The sequence below is a fragment of the Plodia interpunctella genome, chromosome 23, assembly GCF_027563975.2.
Source record: "Plodia interpunctella isolate USDA-ARS_2022_Savannah chromosome 23, ilPloInte3.2, whole genome shotgun sequence".
NCBI classification, from domain to species: domain Eukaryota; kingdom Metazoa; phylum Arthropoda; class Insecta; order Lepidoptera; family Pyralidae; genus Plodia; species Plodia interpunctella.
Window position 1 is genome coordinate 789,604 of NC_071316.1, and position 22,347 is coordinate 811,950.

General features: G+C 36.2%; 1 protein-coding gene across 1 annotated transcript; it reads left to right on the forward strand.

Annotated features, from left to right (window-relative positions):
* Nucleotides 1-139: 139 nt before the first annotated feature.
* Nucleotides 140-21,334, forward strand: Crk (Crk oncogene). Its single transcript, XM_053762727.2, has 8 exons — nt 140-617; nt 13,251-13,373; nt 15,499-15,618; nt 16,001-16,118; nt 18,273-18,401; nt 19,057-19,137; nt 19,770-19,865; nt 20,626-21,334. Exons 1-8 carry the CDS (start codon nt 568-570, stop codon nt 20,728-20,730), a joined length of 822 nt encoding a protein of 273 aa, XP_053618702.1. The 5' UTR covers nt 140-567; the 3' UTR covers nt 20,731-21,334.
* Nucleotides 21,335-22,347: the final 1,013 nt, after the last annotated feature.

Here is a 22,347-nt window from a genome sequence, read left to right on the forward strand (position 1 = left end):
TAAAAATAACTCGTTAAATAACCGTTATTGGTACAATTTACCTTTATTTTGGCTACATGGATCATAACCTTTATACATAGACAATTGCAATAGGAAGATTATGCGTCAAAACTTAAAAAAAAATTAGAAACAATGATTTGTCTATGCTGTATCATCAGAGAGAGAAAAGAAACTTCGCGTGTGTGATTCCATGGGATTATTTTTAATTCTGTTTAATTTTAGATTTATGTCTTATTTATACATCCAAAAGTTAGTTTGGAAGGTGCAGACGCGAAACTAACACTCATCGAGCACGCAGGGAATGCGGAAACATGTGTTTTGATGTGAACATTAATGGTGATCGGCGATGACACCTAAGTGATTCAAGTCAACAAATTGTAATTATTATTGGTGTGGGATCGTAGGACTGCTTTGGGAGTATTGAGTTTATGACTACTGTGAATTGTGAATACAGGATTAGTGGAGATTTCGATGCCGGCAGGTGTTATGAACTGAACTGTCCACTTCCGGTCGTAATGTTGAACTAGATCTTCTCAAAGCCAGGATTGTAGTTTCCACGTCCTCGGCATGGCGGACCCGGGGATCGGGTCTTCTTTTGACCACAATGACATGTCCAGGTAATTATTCTTGCTCTAATAATTATTACCTGGTATAGTAGGTAGCATAATGAAAAGTTTTCTGTAATTCCTCATTCTCTTCAATACTCATTTGATTTTTGTTATTAAAATGTGATTCTATTATTTAAAAGATTTATAGTTGTTTATTTTTTATAAATGGTCACTGTACTTTTACAAAATTAAAATTTTAACAGAGATTTCCATTTGGTAAAAATGTGTCTACCGTGAATGAAGAAGTTGTTTTTTATCAATTATACTATAGTACTACAGCTGACTTACTTGGTTCCTATAGTAGAATTTTGAGCACTTCCTCTCTCTCATCTAACATTGCTTCCTTAAGCATGGAGCAGACATGGGGCAAGTCAACACTCATAAAAAGAATAAGATTATCTAATGAGAAAATATGGTGGGTGCCTGTAATATTCTCATGTGGGATTAGTAATGAAACCTCGGTTTATGACTGTCCTGCTTTCAGTTACAGGTTAACTGCTCTAGAAATAACATCATGTAAACTTTAATGTACTTGTTACACTGAACAGGCATCATGTTGTACTATATTTTGTACCTACCTACATTAGTTTTTTTTTTTATTGTTTTATTTTCTAAGTTATGCAACATTGTGTATTTATTTTGGGAAATATTTTAGTTATTGCGATGCGATTCATAACAATCATTAATTAAACTAATCAAAATTTTCATTTTGTGTCTGTGGTTGGAAAAAATATTATGCACTGACCTCAATTAACCATGTGGATTTCTTTGCTATTAAAAATATTTTTGTTAGCTATTCTTCTTGGTACATTAAGATTGTATTCCAATAACCTTGCTTGCATTCAAGCCAAGGGAGCAGGATAAGACCTAATGCACTATAAATAAACATATTATTGTTATTATGTAGTAAAACATCCCAACAAAAGACCACAAACCATATTTCCCTATTAAAAACATTGTAATAATAAAACAATTGTTAGGTACAGTCAACTCCAAGTCTAGTTTCACATCTCACAGTAATAGCACCAATTTCCATTCTGAGAGTAGATGTGCAGTTGATTGTAAAATGGTTTTCTTAATCTTTGGTCCAATTTTCATAATAGCATTTCATAACTAGCCAGGAAAACAAAATTTCTCTTATAAAGCACTATTTTATCCTATCTGAAGCTATGGACACTGAGAAATAATTGCATTGTCAAATTCAATTCATAATCTGTTTGGTTAGTAACTAATTTATTTATTGTGAAGCGATTTGCAATTGTTAAACTAAGTACTTTGATCTTACCTAAAATTTTTGCAAATTGCAAATGTTTATAATATATTATTAAAGAAAAAATGTGTCGCTCATGCAACAGAAAAATCAACAATAAACTATACTTGATTCTTTTTTCATCTAGTTAGATCCTTTTTCAGGGATAGGTTATTTATGGGACACCTAATATTGGATTCATCCTCATCATGTAATTTAAGAGGCTCTTGCCGGTGGAGTTCCTTCCATGTTCTCTCTCCAAAGCAAACTCCTTCACTTCTTGATGTGACACGACACCCACTTTTTCTTTTATTGGATTATTAAACATTTTTTTATTGGACCATTACACAATTTGAATGTTTTTGTATTGTGTTTATTTTTACACATTTTTACAAGTTTGTAACGAGAATAACATGCACAACGCACGAACTCGAATACTTTCCTTGTCACACATATACCTGTCCTGCTCGACGCGCAATGATGACGTCTTAAGTTTGCACACGGCACCATCCACGGACCGCCTTTATAAGCCGTACGCGCCACTCCAAGCTCACTTAGCTAGCAGCAGCCGACACTGATACGATAACCTTTATGTGGTCTTTCAGTAGCGGTTAGTCTGGGTCCCAGAGAGCGATAGCCTTTACGTAGTCCTCTCTGTAAAACCCTAGGGAAGGCAAGGAATGCGATAGCCCTTATGTAGTCCGTTCCGAAACCTTGAATTAGGAATCCACTTTAACAAAAATCCGATACAAGTGTGAAAGTCATTTAATTCAAGATATTGTGTATGCTCCTTTATGTTGTAACTTGACTCAATATACGAGTAAACATTGGCCGATTGTATTATTTTCACAACTACCCTATAATCTGGCGCCCAACGAAAAAAAATCTACACCGTAAACAAGATTAAATTAAAAGAAGAGTGGGTAGTTGGGAATATGTCGACGTCGTCACCATCGCCGGTTACACTCACTCAAGAACAGTTCGCCGAGCTACTCAGTCGAATACCGTGTACAAGTAAAATGTCGCATAAAAATTTTACTCGCTGCACACTGCGCTATGATGGAGAAAGGGATCGGAACAAGGTCGAAGAATTTATATCAGCAATACAGATATATAAACAAATTGAGCAAATTTCCGATGAAGAAGCATTAGCAGGGTTGCCATTACTTCTGAAAAATACAGCAAGTACTTGGTGGCAAGGAGTACGTTCCGAAACACAATCATGGAATACTGCATTGAAAAACTTACGCGCCGCGTTTGCACCTACTCGCCAGCCTCATGACATATACATGGAAATATTCAAGAGCTCTCAAGGACGAGACGAGCCTATAGATTCATTTCTCTGTAGAAAACGAGCCTTATTGGGACAACTACCTGTTAAACGCCACAAGGAAAATGAACAAATTGACCTGATTTATGGTTTATTGAAATTAAATTTACGAGAGAAAATTGCCCGATCCGACATTAAAACATTCTCTGATCTAATGGAAAAGGCACGCCATCAGGAATCTTTACACGCAAAGGAAATTGATTCTGAACCAGGCTCAAAGTCAGTAAAACGTTGCACTTTCTGTAAAAAGAGAGGCCATCTCGCGGAGGAATGTCGCACTAGACTACGTATAGAAGCAAAAGAAAAAGCAGAGAAAAAGAAGGAAGACATTGCTGAAGGACCATCTACAGATAAACCTAAGCCACAAATTACGTGCTATGGTTGCGGAAAGATTGGTGTTTTTAGAAGCAATTGTAATAATTGTAAGAACCAAGAAACACCCCCAAAACCAGTTGCATTTTATGCCATACAAAGCACTATGCAGTCCCAAGCCAAAATTCCTACAATAAAAATCACCGTGGAGGGTGAAACGGGCTACGCTTTTATTGACACTGCGGCACGAACTAGTATTGCTAGCAACCACCTATATAAAAAACTCCTTCAAAAAGGTACACAATTCGAAAAACGCCCAAGTAGCATTACATTGGCAGATGGAACTATTAAGACTACTACCTTACTGCTAACTACTGTCAATTTAGTATTAGGAGGAAGAGAGCGACCAGTGACATTTTCGGTGATACCAGAAGCATCGGAAAATCGCACTTTGCTGGGAATAGATTTCTTGGAAGCATCGGGTATCGTACTCAATCTACCACAACGAGTTTGGTACTATATAGACGACCCCTCCCAAACATACAACTTCTTACAACTTCGAAATGATACCATACCGCTTATTGCTGCTAAAGCTCTAACTTTCAAAAATCCTGCCGTTACAGAATCAGTAGAAACAATGTCAAATTTCTTAAAATGGGCAAATGAGCTCACAGTCGTATCGCCTATGCCAGAAACACCATCTCCATTGAAAAGTCCTGAAAATTCACCCCCTGATGCCAAAAGACCAAAATGGATCCTACACAAACTGCAAACACCACCACGGCTAGAACGTCCAAGAGAACCTGCAGATAGTGCATCTTGTATTGATCCCCGTGTATTATATGTACCAATAAATCCTACTCAATTGTATTCCATTGACATTTCATTAAAACCTGACGAATGTCACTCATTAAATGATAATGAAAGGGAACAGTTTAACAATCTATTGTCAGAATTTAGTATTATCTTTGCATCTAATGGTGATGCCACACCATACATAGAACATAAAATAGAAACAGGTAAACATGAACCTGTAGTTGTAAAACCATATAGATTATCGCCCGCTAGGCAACAACAACTTAGAGTAAAATTAGACGAAATGTTAAGTAATGACATAATAGAGGAATGTGAGTCTCCTTGGTGTTCACCTGTCATTCTAGTTCCAAAGGGAGATAATGATGTCCGAGTCTGTATAGATTTTCGCAAATTAAATGAAATAACAATACCAGATAGATATCCCCTACCCAGAATAGACGATTTATTGCACCAGGCCAAAGCTATGCCCTATATGTCAACAATAGACTTACAGTCAGGATTTTGGCAAATAAGATTAAACATTGAAGACCAAGATAAGACTGCGTTTATTTCACCATTTGGTATGTACAAATTTAAACGCATGCCGTTCGGACTAAGAAATGCACCGGCAACCTTTCAGAGATTGATGGACAAATTCATAAACGGACTAAGGGCACAATGCGTACTAGCGTATTTGGATGATTTAATAATTAGATCTGACACTTTTCGCCAGCATTTACAAGATTTGAGAGAAATATTTATAAAATTACAAGATTTTAATCTAAGAGCTAATAGAAAAAAATGCAAGTTCGGATGCTCAAAAATAAAGTATTTGGGACATTTGATAGTCCCAGAAGGAATAAAGACGGATATTGGGAAAGTATCAGCCCTGACCCAGAGACCAGAACCTAAAAATTTGAAACAATTAATCTCATTCCTGCAAACCGCATCATGGTATAGAAGATTTATAGCGAACTTTGCTGAAAAAGCAAGACCCTTAACCAGTCTTACAAAGAAACAAGCTTTGTGGAAATGGGATAAAGAACAAAAACAATCTTATGAAATCTTGAAAGACGCATTAACATCTACACCAATACTTAAACAAGCTAATTTCGAACAACCGTTTATAATCAAAACAGACGCAAGTAATTATGCTATTGGAGCAGCTTTACTTCAGGGGGAGGGCAAAGAAGAACACCCTGTCGAATACGCAAGTAGACTACTAACATCAGCAGAAAAAAATTACACAGTCACTGAAAAGGAAGCACTAGCCATTGTTTGGGCAGTAAAACAATTCAGAGGATATATTGAGGGAACAAAATTCTTAACGATTACCGACCATCAACCTTTAAGATGGTTGCTTAATTTAAAATCACCAACCGGTCGTCTCGCTAGATGGGCTTTACAACTGCAACCCTATAATTTAGAAATAAAATACAGCCCAGGCAAGACAAATGTCTTAGCAGATACTTTGTCCAGGCCTCCATGTGAAGAAGAACATTCTAATGAATTATGTTTAATCTGCACTGTAGAATTTGATTTACCAAAAAGAAATGAAATCAATATAAGAGCAGAACAAGAAAAGGATGATGAACTACTACGAATCATAAAAGCCTTAGAGGATAAATCTACCCAGGAAGATTTGGCACAATGGTCTAAAAGAGGCTACTTATTAAACAAAGGAGTACTATATCGATTCACTCCTGACCAAGAAGAAGATCATGCTAAGTTAGTGATACCAAAACATGAAATCAATAGCTTACTAAAATCATATCACGACGCACCTATTGCTGGACATTTAGGTGTAGACAGAACAGTAAAACGAATTGAACAGAATTTCTACTGGAAAGGTTTACGAAAGAATGTTATAAAATACGTTAAAACATGTATAGAATGTCAGCGCTACAAAGCTACAAATCAAAAACCAGTAGGTCTATTTCAATCTACTGCAAACAATCAAAGATTTGAGGTACTCTCAATCGACTTGTTTGGGCCTTTACCTCAAGGTTCAAAAGGCGAAAAATGGATATACATCATAGAAGATACAGCTACCCGTTGGGTTGAACTATTTGCAATAACAGAAGCAACTGCACAACAATGTGCTTTAATTTTATTAAACGAAGTATTACTACGATATGGCTTACCTCGTAGAATTTCAAGTGATAATGGCACCCAATTCATATCAGCCGTAATGCAACAATTAACTTTTTGTTTAGACATACAACAATTTCTAAGTCCTGTCTACCATCCTGAGCCTAATATTGTTGAAAGAAAAAACAGAGACCTTAAAACTCAATTGGCAATATTAGTCCAAGACAAACATAATAAATGGCCCGAGATGTTACCTGCTGTGCGCTTCTCAATGAACACAGCGTACAATCAAAGTACAAATTTCACCGCAGCATACTTAACATTTGGAAGAGAATTACGAACACCATTTGATGTTTCTCACAATTTTAGTGATATCGTACAAACAGAAAATTTTGTACCTGAAATTACACCACATTTGAGACAGCTTGCTAAAGATTTAATTACTGCTAAAGAGAACGTCGAAAATATGCAAGATGTTAACAGAGATAGAGCAAATACAAAAAGACGACCAGACCCAGGATACAATATCGGAGACCTGGTCTTAGTAGAAACACATCCGATTAGTAGTCGAGATAAACAATTTTCTGCAAAATTTGCCCCTCGTCGTGACGGACCTTATAATATAATTAAAAAATATGGCAATTCCATTTACGAAGTGGCTAATACAAATGAACCTGAAAAGCCAATCGGGAAATATCATTCTTCGGCTTTGACAAAATTTGAAAAGAGAGATGATGAAACTCCTGCTCCATGTCTACCTATTAAAAAACGCGGAAGACCAAGGAAGCAAACACCTTCATAATCCTGATACTCTTACGGGACGTCAACGAGTACCAGAGGGGGAGACTGTAACGAGAATAACATGCACAACGCACGAACTCGAATACTTTCCTTGTCACACATATACCTGTCCTGCTCGACGCGCAATGATGACGTCTTAAGTTTGCACACGGCACCATCCACGGACCGCCTTTATAAGCCGTACGCGCCACTCCAAGCTCACTTAGCTAGCAGCAGCCGACACTGATACGATAACCTTTATGTGGTCTTTCAGTAGCGGTTAGTCTGGGTCCCAGAGAGCGATAGCCTTTACGTAGTCCTCTCTGTAAAACCCTAGGGAAGGCAAGGAATGCGATAGCCCTTATGTAGTCCGTTCCGAAACCTTGAATTAGGAATCCACTTTAACAAAAATCCGATACAAGTGTGAAAGTCATTTAATTCAAGATATTGTGTATGCTCCTTTATGTTGTAACTTGACTCAATATACGAGTAAACATTGGCCGATTGTATTATTTTCACAACTACCCTACAAGTTTCATTATAAAAAAAAAAACAAATTAATCATCTATATACACTATCATATCATTGAACAGATAGTAAAATTACTTATATGTTTTAATAACATGATATGATTATGATATGCTGTTACATTAACAAAATATGTCTACATATTTTGAAAAGTTTCATATTCGTACCGTTCACATGTTTGAGGGTTTCACCTATAGATATTGTGCTTACTGAGGAAGGTTTATGTACGTAATCCCAATTAATATTATAAATGTGGAAGTAAGTTTGTTTGTTACCTCTTCACGCATTATCTACTTGACCAATTGTTATGAAATTTGGTAGACGGGTAGAAAATAACCTGGAATAACACAAAATACTTTTTATCCAGAAATTCCTATGGGAGCGAAGCCCCGGGGTTCAGTTAGTTTATTATAGTTTTAATAAACTAACTGAACCCCCTAATAATATTGTAGTTACTGTCGTAGATAATGTGTCTATGATGTTGCTGATACTTAATTATCAATTCAAATCATCAACAAATATTTTTTAGTCAATCATGTTAGGGCCTGTTCACATTAACTAGCTTTAGCTGGAGGAATGCGCCATTTTTTTCTATTAGCAAATAAATTGTTAGTTTCTTACTCTGCCTTGGGTCTTCCTTAACCTGTTTCTACTCTACGCTTGCGAAAGTTTGTATTAGAGATCCCCCATGAGGCTGACATAGTCACACAAAGTGCCCTGATGAAGCCTTGTCAAAAATTTAGAAAAAAAATATCTTAACTCTGCCTTGGTTTTCTTTAACCTGAAATAGGGGGGTAAGGTTTTCCTTAACCTATTTCCTTTTGTCACTTGAATATTTCCATGGTGTAATAATGTTACCTTCATGTTATTTACATCAAAATCTATCTAGTAGATAGTTTTTGCGTGCAAACATTAGTCTAAAACTGAAACAATAGGATTCTTTCTTTCGCTTCTTCCTTATTTCAATTTTTTTTTTTTATTATTATATGGATGTGAGAAAGTCATAAAGAAAACGTAAAACCTTAGGCAGGCGAGGCAATCATAGCCGAATCTTTATAATGTTAGCTTATTCATTACGTTCGTGGCGTCATAGCCCCGAACGGAACCGGCAACATGTGTACGCGTACGAGCGTATAGGCTACTTTTATCCTCTAGAGAGCAAACTTCTATCCCTCTCGGCCCCTAGCAATAGTTTCATGTAAACATGCCCTAACATTTATAATGATATATCATAATCATCAGTAACCAAAGGTGAAGTAACGAATTCTCGTACGATTTTAGGCTCAATTGTTATTGTTCTTTTCATGTGACTCATGCCATTCAAAGTTCGTGTGTGAAAGCAATAACAAATAAAATGTGAAAACAACTTTTAATTTGATTTTGAGATACAATCGAATATAATATATGGTAGTCACTGTGCAGTTACTGGTCAGTCTAAATTAATATAATTTGTTTGCTGTTTCGACTCGAAAAGAATAAGTGACAAGAGAAAAGAAGAAGAGTTGATGGTTAAACCTGGGGATTCATGGTTAAACCGCTTAAACAAACTTTTTAAATCTGTTTCTTAAATTGTAACTCTTATAACACGCAATAAGCACTACTATTGAGACACGATAACGACTGATCGTAAGTTGAATCCACACCCAGGTATCCCAGCCCTAGATGATTGAACAAGTTACTAAAACGTTGTATATTTTGGATAATTCAAATTTTATGTTTTGTCCTGATCCTTCTTTAAAATTATTTAACGAGATAAATCAAAATTAACTCGAATGGGTTGATCTGATGGTCCTTTTGGTTCCAAAGTTTGGACCCCAATCGGTTCAAATATGTTAGCAAATTAACATAACATTTGAGATTCTCAGCTCTAAGCAATACGTAAGTTTAACGAGTTTATTCCGTGAAGGGGAAAATTATTTCTGATCACGCGCTAGGTACGGCCATCAGCACAAAAAACTCGTCATTTCAAATTAGTCTTTATCGCTGCCGCATAGAGTTTTATATAGGATAACTTAATGCGAAGTTGACTGTATAAAAAAATATATAAAACCAGCGAAATACGTTCGATGACTGTGACATTTTATAGCCTTGAAGTAATTAGCTGCAATTAATTTATTTTCGCCTTATTATTGTCGTATAGTGTGAACTGAACTAGACAGACAACAAGATATAGTAATTAGGGCACTTCTTTTATTGTGTCTGTCTGTGTATGAGTTTTTTAAAACTACGTAAAGGATTTTGATGATTATGATAGATATTAGATGATTTTACTTGAGCGAAGCCGGTACGGCCCGCTCATCCGGGACGGGACGATAAAACATAATATTCTTCTTCATAGTCCTATTCCTTCCTCATGGCTGAGGGTCATGGTTATTACGTGGAATGAAACACACACAACAACTTGGCATTATTAATGGAGTGGTTTGTCATTGCCTTCTCCATTTCACACACAAGGTAATAAGAATCAACCAGTGTGCAGGTTTCCTCACGATGTTTTCCTTCACCGGAAGCAAGTGGTGGTCGATGAAAACTACTATACATGAGTCAGATTGGTATACAAACTTATGTGGAACGTGTAGGATTCGAACTTGGGACCTTTCGATCCACAGGCGGGCGTCTTAATCATTACACCACCACCGCTTCTATCACCAAAACATAATATACCTATTTATAATAAATTATACTTACACTTAACCTTCCTCAGGAAACACAAAATTCGCCTGATAGTTTTTGAGTTTATGGCGAACAGACGGACGGACGGACCGATTGTATAATACTAGCTGCGTCCCGGGGCTTCGCTCCCGTGGGAATATCTAAAATTTACTCTCTGTGTTATTCCAGGTTATATATCCGTGTACCAAATTTCACAACAATCCGTCCATTAGATTTTGAGTAAAAATACTTAACTAACATAGTTCACACATTCTCACAAACTTTAAGAATATTAGTAGGATGTATGTATAAGGAGGATAGCGCCTTGGGAAAACTATACGATTCCTGAACTTCATTCACCGTAATTTAGTATCGTTTTGAATGATATCCAATTAATCTAGATAAAATGGAAAATATACGTATTAACTGCAATCTTATCTGATACGTGAAAAAATATATATATGCAGGGTTTTAATAAATTTTAAATTTCTATAAGTACTTACTAACAAACAAATGGGCCTGTGTTCCCAGAAATAAATTATTTTGTTTATTTAATACTAAGTTGTGGAAGAAACCGCATGACTCAGGTGGTAGGTAGGTATATATATGCCAAAAATTGCGTCCATATTTAGATACTACTAAATAGTCCGTGGGAATTTCGGGATAAAAAGTATGTGTTATTCCAGATTATTTTCTACCTGTGTATCAAATCTCATAACAATCGGTCCAATAGATAGATAATGCGTGAAGAGGTAATAAACAAACTTACTTTCACTAATATTCGTTGGGATATTGTTAAGTAACGGTTTGGAAGAAGTTGGGGGAGAACTTTGCCCAGAAGTGGGACGAAATGGATTTGAAAAATCCCTACACATTTAAAAGACTTATGCTACGCAGATAAGGTATAACTTGTTAGTTTCATATAGAATACAAAATGTATGCAGCGTTGCATTCCAATTGCACACTAGCGTTACGAAATTAACCTCCAAGTTATGTTTGATGGCCGTTCTAACTATAATCATACATTCCTAACATATTTGGCTAAAATATTCAGTATTTTTAACTTTCTTGTCGAATGTCTTTTCTTTCCATAAGACCCCATTGTCTGTCATTCTCACGTCCTAACTCCTTGTATCTTCCTCACACAGTCCATCCATTTCTTCATTATTTTCTCTGTAAATTAACCTTTTTGTTCTCTTGATTCCAAATATTTTCCATGTCATTATTATTCCTAAAACTTCATGTTCAGCTCATACGGTTTCAATATCATGTCCAATAGACAGATAGACTTTCGCATTTATAATTGGGGCAAAAATACAAATCAACTTGGGGCAACAATATATTTTTTTTTTTGTTTGTTTGTTTGTTTGTAACGCGATAACTTTCGAACCATCGGTTTGAATGTGATGAAATTTAAAAGATGAATACAATTTAAGTTCGTGGGGCATCAAAATCGGTCAAATCGTTTTTTAAATATTCAGTTATGAAAAAAAAAATGTGTTCGCGAGATCTAAGTTCGCGGTGAACAACTTGTAATAGTATAAATAGAACGATGTCCCATCTAGTGGCTTGTGACGTCACATTGTCAGGGTCCATGCAATTTTCCTGCCTGAATCACGTCTCCCTCGAAATGTGTATCCTTATTTGTATGAGTAATGGACGCAGTACGATTTTAACGAAATGACCTGAAAACAGAATTTAATAAGGCCGTTCGTTGGGGCGTCTGTCTCGCCGAATATCGTAACCGCAAGAAAAATCTGATTGGAGTATACTGAAACTATCCAATCGAGACTCCGGTGCAGTTATATTCTCAAAAAAAAAAGTAAATTGTCTATTTAATACATGCTCGTATCATCTTTGCTTGTTCTCGGTTTGTATCACCGGGAACAGGATAAAATAGGAAATGTTTTTATTAAAAACTAGATGTTGCCCAGGGCTTTGCTCCCGTGGGAATTTTGAAATAACATATAGCATATAGCAATCTTGTATAATGTACCTTTATAATGGTGAAATAATTTTTGAAATCGGTTTGGTAGTTTCGGAGACTACCCGCCTCAAACATACAAACTCACAAACGCTTACCTCTTTCTAGTAATAGTATAGATTTGTATACGTCTCCAACCTATATAGTTTTTGGGCATATAAATAAAAAAGTTTTTGTCTGCTTTTATATATACCTAATGTAGCCCATTCATTAAACTTTAATTTGTTATGCCGCTTTCGTTTTTTTTTTGTTTAAAAGTATCAGTAAAGACTCCAGAAATAGTACTATATAAAATATTATAGTGTTCATTAGGATTGGTGCCAGTATATGTGACTGAACACATTTTATTCTGTAATGAACTTTTAAATTTGCAAATATTATGGTTGGTGATTGGTCTACATGTAATTATTTCCTCGCTAGGAAAAAGTTATAAATTGGCCGCAATGGTCAGATGCTAATTTAGAAAAAACTGATTTACTTAATAATATTTGATTGCTAAATTTCTTTGATTGCCTGATGGCAAACAACGACGAGTTCCAGGTTGTTACATGGAATTTCAAAAACATTTAAGGTTCGCAGTGTTCGTTACGGAACTAATAGGTAGTTAAAATAAAATACTTGGAGCTAAGAATTAGATAATTATATTTTTCTTTGTTCTTACAAATTGATATAATGAAAAACAGAAATCGAATCGAATGACAGAAAAGAAAACAATAGAAAAACTAGATTTGTAGTGCGCGCGCAGGAATAAAATTTAAATTGTCGTGTTCGATAGCCATTGGCTGCCGCGCGAGGGGTCGCGGGCGGGATGTGCCTAGTGTTGTGGTGTACTGGCGTAGACACGCAGTGATTTAACAATAATTTGCCTGTCAGACAACTCTCATTATTTAGTGCAACTTATTAAAATATATTTTTTTACAGTTGGTACTTCAGTGATATGTCGCGGGCCGAGGCGACTAAACTGCTGCTCAACGAGACAGAAAGCGGGGTGTTTCTCGTGAGAGACTCCAAGACTATACAGGGCGATTATGTACTCTGCGTCAGGTTGGTAACACCCATAGCTTTTGTTTATTTAAATCAAAATCAAATCATTTATTCAGCAATTAGGCCTTCACGGACACTTTTTCACGTCATATTCTAGATTAAATGATATTTACCAAAGCTAAAAACAACTAACATTTCGGAACGACCACTGCTGAGAAGAAATGCCGAAAGAAACTCATTCAAACAGTGTTGGTCCCTATTATGCCAGAAGGCTTACCATTTTTTAAATATAAATTTATGTATAATTTTTTATCAGTACTATAACAATGTAAGTACACAATAAAGTACATGGTCAAAAGGTATACTGAAACATATTATGATTGTGATCAAGTGTACACTCACTTTAAATTATAGTTGCGCCCCGGGGCTTCGCTCCCGTGGGAATTTCGGGATAAAAAGTACCTATGTGTTATTGTGTATTCCAGGTTATGTCCTACCCGTGTACCAAATGTCATAACAAACCGTCCAGTGGATTTTGCGCGAAAAAAAAAAACAAACATACACACATCCTCACAAACTTTCGCATTTACTTAGATATCATTATCAAATTTGAGGAAATACGTCTACGAAAACATATTATAATTGCAATTGCATTGTTTCATTTAATAATATATATTATATTATTATAAATTTAGTTAAAGCTTATTATAACTCAATAAGTTTGGTTAAGATTCTAATATTACAACAATGACAATCAAATTATAAATATAAAATAAATATATTAGAACAAATCACACAGATTGAGCCAGCCCAAAGTAAGTTCGAGACTTGTGTTATGGGATACTAACTGATTACTATATTTTATAACAAATACATATATAGATAAACATCCAAGACCCGGGCCAATCAGAAAAAGATCATTTTCCATCGTGACCCGACCGGGGACCGAACCCGGAACTTGCAACGAACTTGCATGGCTCATATGTGCACCTAAAATGTATTAAGATCTATGTACACTAAATGAAAGCAATAATAAAGTAATATAAAGGAATATAAATTGTTTATAAGTATGTAGTTCTTTAATAAAGAACTTCAAACCTAACATCACATAAAAATATGCGCCTACGCACTGTAGTCAATGGTAGTCGTGGTTGATAGTCTGCAATGTTGCCTTTAACTATGTATGTGTATGGCTGTAATCTACTTATATGTGTAAAGCAGTGGAGTTCTTTACAAATGATTTAGTTAACACATTAATGACTGAAAATCAGTGTTTGTTCCTAGTAGTTTTTTAATTATTGTGTCCTCGGTCTGTGTTATAGCAAAAATGCAATGATATATCTATCCATACTAATGTTATAAAGAGACGAAATATTTGAATGTTTGTTTTTTTTTTGTAATAACAAATGTCAAAAACTACTGGGCCGATTTTGATTGAATTCGTCACAGATATAGACAAAGCCTTCCGGGGTAACACAGGCTACTTTTTTATTATGGTTTTGGGTGGATCTCCGCACGTTTCGTCCGCTGCGGCCGCGCAGTCATTATTACCCGTAAATTTTCTTGAGGAAGCAATCATTTCCAAAATCAATCATTCATAGAATTGACATCGACCACAATACAGATTAATGATTTTAAAGTATGACAGTAAAATGATTCTCGTCTTTGTTAAAATTTGAAAAAAAAAAAAAACAATGACGCGCAGCGGTCGAAACGCTCGGAGGTCCACCCTTTTGCCCGATCGAAGCCGGAACTGGTTGCTAGTTATAAGTACAAATTTAATTAATTGTTTTAATGTTTCAAGTTTAATTAATTGTTTTATAGGTATATATATTTTCCTTTCATCAGCACTTGATCACAATCATAATATGTTTCAGTATACCTTTTGACCATGTACTTTATTGTGTACTTACATTGTTATATTACTGATAAAAAATTATACATAAATTTATATTTAAAAAATGGTAAGCCCTTCTGGCATAATACGGACCAACACTGTTTGAATGAGTTTCTTTCGGCATTTCTTCTCAGCAGTGGTCGTTCCGAAATGCTAGTAGTTTGTAGCTTTGGTAAACATCATTTAATTTAGAATATGACGTGAAAAAGTGCTTGTGAAGGTCTAATTTCTGAATAAATGTTTTGATTTTGATTTCAAAGACTGTTAATCAAAATTGTTCATTTGCAGAGAAAATGACCGAGTGTCACACTACATAATAAACCCGGTGGTGTCGCCAGAGGGCGCCACGCGCTACCGCATAGGCAACCAGCTGTTCTCAGACATGCCAGCCCTTCTGTCCTTCTACAGGTAATTATAACAAATATGGAAGGGACTTCCCCGTTTTGACAAGCTTTTATTTAGTTCTCTCTGTCCCGATGTTTGCCTATACTATTATTATAAAGGTGAGCGTTTGTGAGTTTGTATGTTTGAGGCGGGTAATCTCCGAAACTACCAAACCGATTTCAAGAATTCTTTCACCATTAGATAGGTTCATTATCCAAGATTGCTTTTGCCCACAACTTCGTATGTGAGTAAAAATCCGTTTCACGTGGGAATTTCAGGAAATCCCTTAGTGCTCCCCTACACTGTCCAGTAGTTTCGGCTGTGCGTTGTCTTATATATATATATATATTTATATATATGTAGAAATTACTGTACCGTATCATATCTAATGTTAACCCGTTGACAGGTCACACTACCTGGACACGACGCCCCTGGTGCGGCCGCTGCCGAAGCCCTCGGCGAAGGCGCCGCAGTCACAGCACGTGTTGGAGATTGTTATAGCCAAGTTTGACTTCCTCGGCAGCGTGAGTGGTTTATTATTTATTTATTTGAACTTCATTGCACACTAGCTGCGCCCCGGGGCCTCGCTCCCGCGAGAATTTCGGGATAAAAAGGACCCTATGTGTTATTCCAGGTTATACTCTACCCGTGTACCAAATTTCATCAAAATCCGTCCAGTAGATTTAGCGTAACAGAGTAACATACACACGCACACACACACATCCTCACAAACTTTCCCATGTATAATATTAAGTAGAATAATCCAAATGTAATTCCGTATCCGCACTGTCACCAAACAGTTCGACCAACTTTAGTGGATTCGATATACATTGCTGATCTTTCGTTGTGGTAAATGTTCCCGTATTCGCGTCGGCATGTCAGTTCGACGACAGTGTGGTGCTGGCATAAAGTGCAATAGATCCAACACCACACACACTATCACAGACCAAGAGGGCTTACTATACCTCAATAAAATTACTGTTTTTTTTTACCCTTGTCATTCTGCGACATAGACCGTGGGGGACATGAGGAATAGCCGATAACGAATTTCCTTTTGGCCCTCAAGAGTTCTTGTAACAGTAGGTTTTCCTCTTGGCTCCCATAGGGACCAAGACGTGGGACACACATAGAATAACCCGTTTAAACATCTAAAAATATTAGTGAAAATAATATAAATTTAAAAATAAGTATTATTTATTTCTCTAAAATAATTAAATAAATAAATATATATTAGGACAAATCACACAGATTGAGCTAGCCCCAAAGTAAGTTCGAGACTTGTGTTATGGGATACTAACTCAACGATACTATATTTTATAACAAATACGTATATAGATAAACATCCAAAACCCGGGCCAATCAGAAAAAGATAATTTTCCACCATGACCCGACCGGGGATCGAACTTGGGACCTCTCGGTTCACAGGCAAGCACTTTACCACTGCGCCACCGAGGTCGTCATATTTGCATGCATATAAAATAACAATATTAAATGGTCCCACTCTAGACTAGGCCTGTATATACTAATATTATTTATATATATCAACTTCAGCGTGACCCACTGCAGTTTCGTTATCCAGCGCTGTCTATAAACCTAAATATATCGCGTCTGTTTTAACTATTTATACGTATTCTATTAGTCATTCATGCCGGTAATCTAATATTAGCCAATTCGTCAAAGGAATTGTGGACTGATTTCCAAATGGACCAATAGAAATTGTATTCTTGTTTTAATGAAATTGAATTGCATTAGCGATAAGTCCGCCTTTGCACTCATTATGTTTGAATGTCTTGTTGTAACTAACTTCTTACTCCTTTGTGAATATATAATAAATAAATAAATTTAGGACAAATCACACAGATTGAGCTAGCCCCAAAGTAAGTTCGAGACTTGTGTTATGGGATACTAACTCAACCATTCTATATTTTACAATAAATACATATATAGATAAACATCCAAAACCCGGGCCAATCAGAAAAAGATCATTTTCCATCATGACCCGACCGGGGATCGAACCCGGGACCTCTCGGTTCAGTGGCAAGAACTTTACCACTCCGCCATCGAGGTCGTCAAGAATGATGCAATAATTTATCTCTCTAATCTGTCTAATTGACGGTGTTTCTGTCTGCTATTTTATTTATTTATTTATTCTATTATCTATACTATTATTATAAAGAGCTAAGCGTGAGTTTGTATGTTTGAGGCAGGTAATCTCCGAAACTACCACATCGATTTAAAAAATTCTTTCACCATTAGAAAGGGACATTATCCAAGATTAGGCTATATTTTATCTCAAAATTCCCACGAGAGTGAAGCCCCGGGCAACATCTAGTATTAAATATAACCATGCATAATATGCTATATTTATGTAATACACCATGTTATATATAAAATTTAAGCTAAAGTATGTTTTGTTACTATAGCACTTTACAACATTTGGTATAGGGAGAATGAGACAAAACACCCTTTAGCTTATTTAATTAAAATATCTTAAAACTATATTAATTATATACAATCCCGGTTGACTTAGTTTACTGATGCGCATACTACTTATACAGCGATGGTTAGTCGTAAAAGACATATCAGGTGCCTTTAAACAACTGGAAATGTCAAAAAAATTACATATAATTGAGATTAGTCAGTGCAGTTGAGATAAACGGCGACCAATCTTCCGTTAGGACCCGGACGATCTGCCTTTCCGGCGCGGCGAGAAGCTGATGGTGATCAACCGGGACGAGGAGCAGTGGTGGACCGCCAAGAACGCGCAGGGCCGCACCGGCTCCATACCCGTGCCTTACGTGCAGAGGGTATGTTGGGTGATAGCATTTTGTAAATAAGTAATATAAATAAATAAATAAATATATTAGGACAAATCACGCAGATTGAGCTAGCCCCGAAGTAAGTTCGAGACTTGTGTTATGGGATACTAACTCAATGATACTATATAACAAATAAATATATAGATAAACATCCAAGACCCTGGCCAATCAGAAAAAGATCATTTTCTATCATGACCCGACCGGGGATCGAACCCGGGACCTCTCGGTTCAGAGGCAAGCACTTTGTCACTGCGCCACCGAGGTCGTCGTGTAGCTTTGAGAAATATTTTCTTACATATAAAATTGACATAGTAAATGAAATGGAAAATTTCGTGGTAATTAAAAGCATGACACATTTTTAGTTCCACGAAATTTTCCACAAGAACAGTTTTTTTTGGGCTAAATGGTACCCTATGTCCTTCTTCACACTTCTAACTTCATGTATGCAATATTTCAAGAAGATTAGTTGAGTAGATAGAGCGTGAAGATGTAACAAACTTACTTTCGCATTTATGAAAAGTTAAGCAATTAATACTTGTACATTACCGGAGAACTTATAAGAATTTTATAATTTGTACGTAAATCTCTTCACTTGACCGTTTATTTTTTTTTAATTCAGTTTGATTTGTGTCGTAACAATCAGATTGTGGACGCGACGGGCGCGGCGGGCGAGGCCCCCCCCGACCCCCCCTCACCGCACAACAACAAGCACACCAACATGCAGGTAATATATAATACTGTACGTTTAGATGTTATCAATAGGCCTACCAATAGTATTGTTAATATTATTTGTTTTTGTTACTTGTGTATTAATAAGCTTTTGTATGTTGAGTTGTTCCAATAAATCATCAATTCATTCATTATCGTCTTTTTCGATTGCAACTATCGATTCATCATCACCCATCTGTGACCCACTGCCGCTAGTTGGGCTGGGGTATATATATATATATATATATATATAAACGCCTATTGGAGTTAGAAATATATAATTAAATTGGCATTGAGTTGATTTCATCCGTGTTGTGAATCATTATGACAACGCACATCAAGCCAGAATTTCTTGAAAGTATTGAATAGTTCTGGCTTGATGTCGTCAAAGATGATATACGTTTCGATGGTCAAGACAACAAGGGGTGTCGGCGACCGTGCGAAGTAGAGACGAAACCAGATCGGAGGAACGGAGGAAACCAGATCCTGCACTCCGACACTCAATGGCTAAGAAAGGAACCGGGAAACTATTAAATGAGAAAGAAAAAGACAGTAATTCTTAAGCTAACTCCAATAATCACCGAAATCCAATGCTCTGTTGAGTAAAAAATAGAAAAGAAGTCATATAACAAGCGTTGTTTGTTACAGAGAACGCTGCCAGCGTTAGCGCGCGTGCGACAGTCGCGGGTCCCCAACGCGTACGACAAAACTGCGCTCAAATTAGAGGAAGGAGACGTCGTTAAGGTGAGACATTATCTTGTAGATAGATAAAATGATATTTTTGTACATATCTGGGAATTTTGTTTTCGATGTGTAATGTTAATTTCCAAGTAAATAAAAAAAAAAGAATAAATAAAAGTAAATGTTGTAATATATAGATAATACGATAAGAATTCAATCATTCCTGTAATGTAACACTTCATGGAAGTTTGTCCCTGATTCCTTTTCACGGCAGAAAAATGATAAACGCGTGCATGACAGCTACTACTCATTCACACTCGCGGTCGACTAGATCTAGCTAGGGATTTGAGTCCATGTAGTTATATTACCCGTGCTAGCTTTATGCCGCGTGCGTTTCGCTTTTGTTTTAGCGGAGGGGCAAGCCTGGCTATGACCTCTCCGTTCCAGCAATATTTAATGCTTACGACATGTTATGCACATCTATTCTACATGAACTTTTTAATCACTGGCATTTCAAAATCAGCTCTCAGTCTCATACAAAATTGAATCGAATAACTCGAGGAAAATGTATGTATCAGTTGAATTGTTTTTTCTCGCGATTTCTGTTTTTTTTGCTCCCATACGAAAAGTTGTTCAGTATGAGCTTGAAAAAGCCAATTAAAACAAAGTAGCAAATGATTAAAAAGTCAGAAAGACATTTATTATACAGCTATAACAAAAACAAGCAAAACTGTTTCAGCGATTCCCCTACATAACGTTTCTCTCCACGTGGTACGTCACATAATATGACAAACATAACTAGAAAAACATTATTTTTTTTCAGGTTATAAAAATGAACATGAACGGACAGTGGGAGGGTGAGCTGAATGGAAAAATTGGACACTTCCCATTCACATACGTCGAGTTCATTGACGACCTCAACAGCTAAGCTGCCAAGGTCAGGGTCAAGGTCAAACCAACTGGAATCAACCTTTATCGTCCTGGCCGCATTCTCGATTGTAACGCTGCAAAGCCCTGGGTTAATCAACGTTTGAATTTTGAAGAATCTGCTGTGAGTTTACTTCAGTCGTCTGATTTCAACCCCTTTTTGGGAATGCTTTGTTCCCTATCTGTCAAGGCTTCTTATCCCTTAGTCGCCTTATACGACTTCTCGGATACGGAGAGCTATTCTAGGGCGGGAACCATACGCCCAAATAATATTAATAAAGGTCGTAATATATTTCTACCGCACCGCTCCCACCCGGCAATATGATGTTCATTGAAAAATGGACTTTAAAGCATCCGCCGTCGACATAATTTAAATTGGCGGAGTGCACGCTGTCATCTCTCGTCTTGTCAATGTAAAGTATGTCTACAGCGGACGCGTTAAAGGTGACTTTGTAATGAACGTCATCATGCTGGGTGGGAGTCGTAGTTTAAGATCTTTAATATTACATAACAGACACTCCACAGTATACAAAGTAAAGCTAAACAGTCACTATTAGTAATTCACAGAATTTTTGTGATGCGGCAAATAGAAGAGACATATGTTTTTTTTTTTTTTTAATGAAAATATATAAATTGCCTCACAAAAAATAAGTTAACCAAAATTTAATATCGAACTAAAATTCGATTCGTTATCCGTGAGTGAACTTTCGTGTTCTAAGCAACTAACGTTGTGGATAAAATAGAGCGTCGTATTTCTATTTGCCTTATACAGAGTTACTCGTAAAACCTTCCAGAGACTATTTGGTAGATGAAAACAAGCAACTTTTATTCTACGACTTTTCGTGATTCGTATTTTTTTTTTCATATAAAGAAAATACTATCAAATTTGCGATTCTACACATCTTAACTCTATGTAATAGCCAAGCAACTCGAGACAGTACAGTAGCGTTATGTAGCAGAATCGAACATAGAGTTACCGTTTTATAGAAACGACATTAAAACTAAAAAAATGTTTTTTTTTTTTGTATTTATTCAAAATTCAAATTCAAATCATTAATTCAGAAATTAGACCTTCACAGGCACTTTTTCTCGTCAATCTTTATATTTATAGTTAGTTCTCACAAGCTACAAACTACTGGCATTTCGGAACGACCACTGCTGAGAAGAAATGCCGAAAGAAACTCATTTGAACAGTGTTGGTCCCTATCATGCCAGATCGGCTTACCATTATAAGTTATATTTATTAAGTTTAGGCAAAAGTCGTAGAACAAAGGATCTTTAGATACCTTATGCGCCTTTGGAAGGTTATGCGTTTGATACCAGTAACCCTGTATAATTTCTAATTCTGGTCCAACGGGCCACCAATTTGTGCAAAAGAGACATTGTACTAATTTACTTCAATTCAATTCTATTTATCTTACAAATCTATGTATGCATATATAGATAGATACCATTATTATAGTATGAGTGAGCGATATATATCTGTGCAAGTGCAAATTTAGCAACCCTGTTGAAGGCAGGGTCGTCATGTATTGTTGATTTAAATCCGGAAATTTAAACATGTATCAAATTAGAGATTGCAAAAGCTATTGCGCGTAGTTTAAGCAAAATTGGCTTT

Excerpts from the sequence above, each read along its gene's own strand:
- Crk (XM_053762727.2), top strand. The coding sequence starts at position 568 with ATGGCGGACCCGGGGATCGGGTCTTCTTTTGACCACAATGACATGTCC. Across the intron at positions 19,138-19,769 it reads ACAAGCACACCAACATGCAG|AGAACGCTGCCAGCGTTAGC; the intron begins GTAATATATAAT and ends TGTTTGTTACAG. Across the intron at positions 19,866-20,625 it reads AGGAAGGAGACGTCGTTAAG|GTTATAAAAATGAACATGAA; the intron begins GTGAGACATTAT and ends ATTTTTTTTCAG.